This window comes from Bubalus kerabau, chromosome 15 (assembly GCF_029407905.1).
Source record: "Bubalus kerabau isolate K-KA32 ecotype Philippines breed swamp buffalo chromosome 15, PCC_UOA_SB_1v2, whole genome shotgun sequence".
Taxonomy (NCBI): domain Eukaryota; kingdom Metazoa; phylum Chordata; class Mammalia; order Artiodactyla; family Bovidae; genus Bubalus; species Bubalus kerabau.
Window position 1 is genome coordinate 46549840 of NC_073638.1, and position 7838 is coordinate 46557677.

The 7838-nt window shown below is 45.4% G+C and overlaps 1 protein-coding gene across 1 annotated transcript; it reads left to right on the forward strand.

Annotated features, from left to right (window-relative positions):
- Positions 1–3926: 3926 nt before the first annotated feature.
- On the forward strand, positions 3927–5473 carry MRPL17 (mitochondrial ribosomal protein L17). Its single transcript, XM_055548808.1, has 3 exons — positions 3927–4198; positions 4513–4581; positions 4911–5473. The coding sequence occupies exons 1-3, from the start codon at positions 4025–4027 to the stop codon at positions 5184–5186; spliced, it is 519 nt and encodes a 172-aa protein (XP_055404783.1). The 5' UTR covers positions 3927–4024; the 3' UTR covers positions 5187–5473.
- Positions 5474–7838: the final 2365 nt, after the last annotated feature.

Sequence of the window (7838 nt, forward strand, 5' to 3'; positions counted from 1 at the left end):
TATATGACAACTGGCAATGACCAGCTCAGTACTTGGACCAAGAAGAAGTCCAAAGCACTTTCCAGAGCCAAACTTGTACCAAGAAAAGGCCATGTTCACTGTTTGGTGGTCTACTGTCGGTCTGATCCACTACAGCTTTCTGAATCCCAGTGAAACCATTACATCTGAGAAGTATGCCCAGAAAATTTATTTGTTGTTCAGTCGCTCAGTCATTTGACTCTTTGAGACCCCATGGACTGCAGCACGCCAGGTTTCCCTGTCCTTCACCATCTCCCAGAGCTTGCTCAAACTCATGTCCATAGAGTCGGTGATGCCATCCAATCATCTCGTCCTCTGTCGTCCCCTTCTCCTCTTGCCATCAATCTTTCCCGACATCAGGGTCTTTTCTAATGAGGTGGCTCTTTGCATCAGGTGGCCAAAGTATTGGAGCTTCAGCATCAGTCCTTTCAGGAAATAGATGAGTTGCACCAAAAACTGCAACACATGCAGCTGGCATTGGTCAACAGAAAGAGCCCAATTCTTCTCCACGACAATACCTGACCACATGTTGCACAATCAATGCTTCAGAAGTTGAATGAATTGGACTGTGATGTTTTGCCTCATCCATCATATTCACCTGACCTCTCGTCAACCAGCTATCACTTCTTCAACCATCTCGAAAACTGTTTGGAGGGAAAACGCTTCCACAACCAGCAGGAGGCAGAAAATGCTTTCCAGGAGTTTGACCAATCCTGAAGCACAGATTTTTACACTACAGGAATAAACAAACTTATGCCTCATTGGCAAAAATGTGTTGATTGTATTGGTTCATATTTTAATTAATAAAGATGTGTTTGAGCTTAGTTATAATGATTTAAAATTTGTGATCCAAAACCACAATTACATTTACATTTGCACCAACCTAAATGAATAAAGACAATGTTTGATGCTGTACATTTTCACCATGTGGATATTTCTTTTTTAAAGCAATGGATCAAATAACACGTGTCAATATTCAATTTCCCTGAATTTTGCAAAGAAAATCTAACCAACTTTTACCAGTAGAAATTTAGGATGAATTTTCTGATGATGATGTTATACTGAAATGCGGAGATAACTGAAAGCTGCAAAAATTAATCCCAAATAAATGAGACACAGAGAATATTGCAATTTCTGAAATTTATTGTGAACTGTGGTTTGTATAATTTTCTGCCAACATATCCATATCTTTAAGACTTTTCCTATTTGCATAATTGTTGCTTCAGACTAAGGAAATTTTTCAAAACTAAAATTAACAAGAAGTGTTCTCTGGTTATCTAAGAGGAAAACAGAATGACAAATATAAATATGCTTTTTAACAAACATGAGTATGCGTCTAGGGCTTCTGTAACAAAATGTCACAAACTGGGCAGAAATTTACTATCTTATAGTTCGGAAGTCCAAAATCAACTTGTCAGCTAGGCCAAGCATTCTCTGAAGGATCTAGGGAAGAATCTGTTCCACATCTTGTGACAGGGACAGAGTAAAGGAAAGAAGGAGGTGATTAAATAGTTAATCCCACTAAGGGACTGCAAGTAGAAAAATATATGGGAGACCCCTGTAAGTTAATGATAACTCAAGAAAGCAGGCTTGCTTAGCAACAAAACCATGTAACAGAAGCAAGAGACATGCCCCGAACAAGAAAACAGTGGTAGCATGAGCCCCACATCCTGACCAATGAACTCAGTAAGTTAGGACATGCTCTGTGCACACATAAAAAACAATAATTTGTGGACCTAGCTTGACCATGTAGGGACAAGAAAACTCCCCTGCCCAGGCTGGAGGAGGAACAAATGATGGAAGCATGACCTCTACTCAAGAATTACGAAGAAGTCTTCTTCTCCTCCTCCTCACTTTTTGATTATACAACTGTAGCCCAGTAAGTTCTTGGGGTGCAGCAACCTCTTGTCTGCCTGCTTGTAAGTCTCACAAGCATCCTATCCTAATAAATCAGTTCTTATCTATCACTTTGCCTCTGGCTGAATTATTTCTGCACTGAGACATAAAGGACCACAACTCTTCAGAGCCTCCCAAAAGGACACTTGACAGTTTCACTTGCTCTTAAGTTTCTCATGTTTGCCAGAAAGCCTTGTCTTGCATTAGACAACTCTGATCTCTGCCTTCCTGGTGACATGACATTGTCCTTGTGTGTCTCTGTCTCTTCAAAAGTGTTCTTTTTATAAGGACATCAGCCATTTTGGATTAGGCATCCACCCTAGTCCAGTTGCAGTCCACGGGGTCGCACAGAGTGGGACACAACTGAGCAACTAAACTGAACTGAACTAGTGCAGTATGACCTCATCTTAACCAATTACATCTGCAAGGACTCTATTTTCAAAGAAAGTCACATCCTGAGGTACTGGCTGAAGGAGATACAGGAGGTGTGGGGGCGGGATAGGACTTAGCATATATTTTTTGTGGGGGGACACATCTGAGTACATGCTGCTAAGTTGCTTCAGTCATGTCCAGCTCTGTACAACCCCACAGACAGCAGCCCACCAGGCTCTCCCATCCCTGGGATTCTCCAGGCAAGAATACTGGAGTGGGTTGCCATTTCCTTCTCCAATGCTTGAAAGTGAAAAGTGAAAATTAAGTCGCTCAGTCGTGTCCGACTCCCAGCGACCCGGTGGACTGCAGCCCACCAGGCTCCTCCGTCCATGGGATTTTCCAGGCAAGAGTACGGAGTGGGTTGCCACTGCCTTCTCAACAAGGAACAATTTTCACTAAGTCATGGCAAATCAGCTGACACAAAGGCTCAAAACCAGAAACTATAATGTTATTGTTCATTTCTTTAACACATAAATGCATATGTATGTTTTCCCCTTTTAAAATAAAAAACACAGTGATGTAATTTAAAAATATTAAATCATTACTTTCCCTTTAAGCACAGTAATTTTTCTTGAACTAGGATGGTTCTATGTGCTTTGCGAATTAAAAATGTCGCCTGCCACATCAGTAAACAAACGATGTTGCAGTCATCAGCCACTGCAGGCACCTCCTCTCCACCACAGTAAACCCCAAGGAAACTCAGGACAGAACCGTCCCCAGTGAATCATCAGACACTGCAGCCACTCACTGAATGAATAGAGCAACCTGAGGAGACAGGATGAGAAAACAGGATACTAGCCCCCCATAGCTGGGGTGCATATCAAAACAATGATCTAAGTGAGCCTAGACTCTTGCATCTTCTCATACATAGAAAAGCACTAAATTCCTTGAGATATCTGGCTTTCTTTAAGAGTAATCCTTTTGATGCTCCAACTACCCTGTCTTCCCTGCAAAATCTCTTATTATATTTTCTGCCCCCCATCCACCCTAAACCCCTTCTACAACCCCCTCTGCCACCATAGCCTTTCGGAGTTATCTTAGCTACTGTGTCCTGGGATCAAGTCCTCAGTTTTGTCTGCTAGATAAAACAACTCTCAACTTTCACGTTGTGCTTTTTTTTTTTACCAGTCAACAACTTCAAGGAAAGAAAAATTTCATCATCTCCGTTTCTTTCCTATTATTGTTATTCATTCATTTCGCCATTACTACTGAAAACAATTTTCTTTTCAAAATGACACGCTCAGCGTGTCACATGCCCCGCGCCTCAGAGAGCAGGTCCGCCGGCCTGAAGACTGGAACACCGCCAGGCACTTTCCCCTTAGGTACTCACTCTCCCAGCCAGCTCCTGGCGGAGCTTCCCAGCGCGGGGTCACATGACGACTGTCGCAGCATCAGAGAAACCGTCAGCCTGCTCACTCCACACTAGGGGGCGCCTGGTTCCCGGGCAAACCAGCAGCGCTCGATAGACCAAACTCCGCCCGTCTCTCCTCCTCCGGACGAGGTCAAAGCCCCGTCCCCGCCCTCCCCAAGGCTGCCAACGAGGCAGGCTCCGATACACATGCGCAAACACGTCCACCACGCAGCTACATAAGGCGCGTGAGTCCTCTAAGCTCCGCCTCTCGGCCGCGTCTCGGAGTTTCCAGTTCCGGCCTCACAGGGGCGGGGAGAAGCTTTGAACATGCGGTTGTCGTTCGCCGCCGCGATCTCCCACGGCCGCGTATACCGCCGCTTAGGCCTTGGTCCTGAGTCCCGCATTCACCTGTTGCAGAACTTGCTTACGGGACTGGTGCGACACGAACGCATCGAGGCGTCATGGGCACGCGTGGACGAGCTGAGGGGCTACGCCGAGAAGGTAAGGGGAGTGACCCTCTTGTTCCTCTCCTAGGTCTGTCCTGAGGGGGCGGGATCCGGCTGGAGTTGGGGAAGAATTGGGACCGCCCTGGTAAACAGTGCCGGAAGTCTCTTTCCTTATTACCGTGAGCTGAACCTACTCCTGTGGCCCCTCCAATGGAGACCTGATTAGGACTGCGTGGTTAGAGGTACCCTGAATTAGCGACATGCTTTGCTAGTGTCTGGAATGAATAGGTTGTAGTTTGGCATTACAGGATTAAGATTGACGCCTCCTTTCTTGCTCGGATTTTGGTCAGTGATGTTGTGTCCTCACAGCTTATTGACTACGGGAAGCTGGGAGACACCAACGAACGAGCCATGCGCATGGCGGACTTCTGGCTTACGGTGAGTGCATCCAGTCCACTTCCCAGATCTTATCCTTTGGTCCCTAAGTGGAAGGGAGTTGTTAGAGGAAAGGGAACTGGGCGGAATTAAGGCAGGCACTTACGGACAAATGTGAACTAAGTTAAAGATATATGTCCTACGTTGAGTTCAACGTGAATCTCAGTCTACACAATTGTCTGTAATTGATCACTTTATAATACCACGTCAGAGGGTGAGGGAAGGGATGTGGGGAGGTGTGTGTTTGGACCCTACCTTTGGGGATGCTGAAAGTTAATGTCTCGGTGATGGTGCCTGACTCTGCTCTCTCCTGGAAAACTCTCCCCCTCTAGGAGAAAGACTTGATCCCAAAGCTGTTTCAAGTACTGGCCCCTCGGTACCAAGGTCAGAATGGGGGCTACACAAGAATGCTGCAGATCCCAAATCGGAATCAGCAGGATCGGGCCAAAATGGCAGTGATTGAGTACAAAGGGAACTGTCTCCCACCCCTGCCCCTGCCACGCAGAGACAGCAACCTTACACTCCTAAACCAGCTGCTTCAGGGGCTGCGGCAGGACCAGGAAGCAAGCACCCGCAGCTCCCACCCAGCTCAAACACCAGAGGTTTAACTGAAGCCAAACGGCATGTGGCCCCCATCAGTGCCCATGATCACAGGCCTTGGGAGCTCTATTCAGCTCTAAGAACTGGAGCTTGAGTTGTAAAATGGACTGTCTGATTGGAGTCTGGAGCCCAGAACTTTCTGAGAGCCAGATGCCCTTTTTTTTGCACAATAGGTAAAAATTCATTGTATGTATGTAAACTGATTGTTTTTCCCCCTTTGGATTTCTGGAGAATGAGAACTCTCCACATCGGTCTGTATGAGATAGTAAATTCATGGCATGTTTCTGGCTCTTAATCTGGGTTGTGTTGAATTAACAGTTTTGTTTTTCTTCATGCCTGATTATTTGGGGCATGTATTCTGTAATTCCAAACTAGCCCCCGTAGGTGATTGAGTTTTGTTATCTAGCCTAGAGACTGAGCCCCTGGGATTTCTTAAAGATTACTTCCTGACAAGGGTAGGAGGGTGAACATATAGAAGTGAACTTTCTGTAATAATCTGGTACCCTAGGAACCTTCAAGGTTCCATTCCTCTGTTTCTGGACAGGATCACATGTTACCCTCAAGTGCTCCCCTCAAACCCTGAATGGACTTCAGAGGAGAGGACCAGCAACCTGGCCAGGAGAGTGGAAGCATTTAGCAGAGGATGTTGACTGCAGGATAAGCTCCTTCCTTTTGGGGTGGGAATGGAGGGGTGAAGGAGAGGGTAGAAGTGGAAGAAAGATTAGGAAGTTAAATCCGTGGGAATTTCCTGGAAGTTTTCATTGTTGCAAATCTGGGCCTCTCTGGGAACTCGGAAGAGGGAAATCCGGCTTCAGAATGGTCAGGGGATGTGAGAAGTAGGAAGTTCCTTTATGTGCACTAGGAACTGTGAAGCCAGACTGGGCCCAGCCAGGCTGCCCATCCCTCACACTCAGAGGCTTCTCTTGGGTAATAGTCATGGGAAGTCTTAGAGCTATCATCCCTACATGAACACGGGATAGGGCCTAGCAGATCCCAGATTGCTAGTACAGTGGGAAAAAGAGATTTTTATCTTAGGGTAGACCTTCAGAGGGTATTTGGCCCACCAAACCCATACACTGTTTGAGATAATAAGGTTGTGGGTGGAGGGCTCACCAGTCTAGCAGACAGATACTAGCCTTGGTGACAGCTCCTCTGGCCCTGTTTCAGGACACCTGCCCAAGTCTGAGAAACTGATCTGCTCCCAACACAGGTCTTATCTCTTTTACTCTACTCCAGTTGGTCTTCTATACTATTACAAAAAAGCTCTTTCTGACATTATATTTTGAGTAACATATAGTAGACACTTAGAACATTTATTGACTAAACATTGAACTCTGAATGCTTCTCCAAAAGAATTTGTCCCCTTTCTGTTTTTTTTGGCACTAACTCATTTCCCTTAGCCAGATATCTTGGAGTCAGCCTTGACTCCTAGAAAAAGCACTTTCCTTAAAATTAAAACCACATCTTTAAGTTTTGGTAACAGGTGGGTTATGACTGGACTTTTGTATCATTTCCTCTTAGGCCCCAGAAATATACCTTCCTTTGGGGCTTTCAGTAGTTCCCCAAGTGTTTTATTCAGCATCTGCTAGTACCCAGCATCATTTTAGGCACTAGGGATATACTAGTTAACAAGTGTTGGCCATATGTCAGGCCCTGGGCTACATACTAGGATATAGAATTGAGAAGAAACAACCTTTGCCATCAAGGAGCTCACAGCCTGATGGGCCATGTCCATTGCCACAGTGGTCTCCAGAGACACTGCCTCCCTTTTAATGTTTTAGTCTGTATAGTAGATAGAGTATGTGAATCCTAAAGCATTTACTAAAGGCTCAGGGATTGGTGCAGTGGTAAAGAACTCCCCTGCCAATGCAAGAGACAAGTTCAATCCCTGGGTTGGTAAAGTCCTCTGAAGTAGGAAACGGTAACCCTCTCCAGTATTCTTGCCTGGAAAATTCCATGGACAGTCTGATGGGCTGCAGTCCACCAGGTTGCAGAGTTGGACTGGACTGAACATAAACACTGGGATAACACCAGGGAAATAACAATGTAGCAGTTTCACTGCTGCTAAGTCACTTCAGTCGTGTCCAACTCTGTGCGACCCCATAGACAGCAGCCCACTAGGCTCCTCTGTCCCTGGGATTCTCCAGGCAAGAATACTGGAGTGAGTTGCCATTTCCTTCTCCAATACATGAAAGTGAAAAGTAAAAGTGATGTTGCTCAGTCGTGTCTGACTCTTAGCGACCCTATGCACTGCAGCCCACCAGGCTCCTCTGTCCATGGGATTTTCCAGGCAAGAGTACTGGAGTGGGGTGCCATTGCCTTCTCCAGCAATTTCACTAATCAGGCCTATAAATGGCAAGTCTTCACCTAAATAGGTGGAATATGCCCCCAAATCCATGCTAGCACCTATTTAATAAATTCTAAACTCCCAAGAGAGGCCCATATATACTAAAAATTCCCTCCTACTTGTAAAGATTCTCTGTTCAGGCTCCAGCTTCACAAGGTATGCCCATTCTCAAAACGTAACAAATTTAGTCTCAGTAGATCAATGGCAGTGTAAGCTCAGTATCCAAAGGAAACTACTACAAAAGTCAGAGACTTAATGTTACACTCATTTTCTGCAGTAAAATTAGCATGTCATGTGAAATTTATTTCCATAG

Coding starts and splice junctions, on each gene's coding strand:
- MRPL17 (XM_055548808.1), top strand. CDS start 4,025: ATGCGGTTGTCGTTCGCCGCCGCGATCTCCCACGGCCGCGTATACCGC. Junction 4,199..4,512: donor TGAGGGGCTACGCCGAGAAG/GTAAGGGGAGTG, acceptor GTGTCCTCACAG/CTTATTGACTACGGGAAGCT. Junction 4,582..4,910: donor TGGCGGACTTCTGGCTTACG/GTGAGTGCATCC, acceptor CTCCCCCTCTAG/GAGAAAGACTTGATCCCAAA.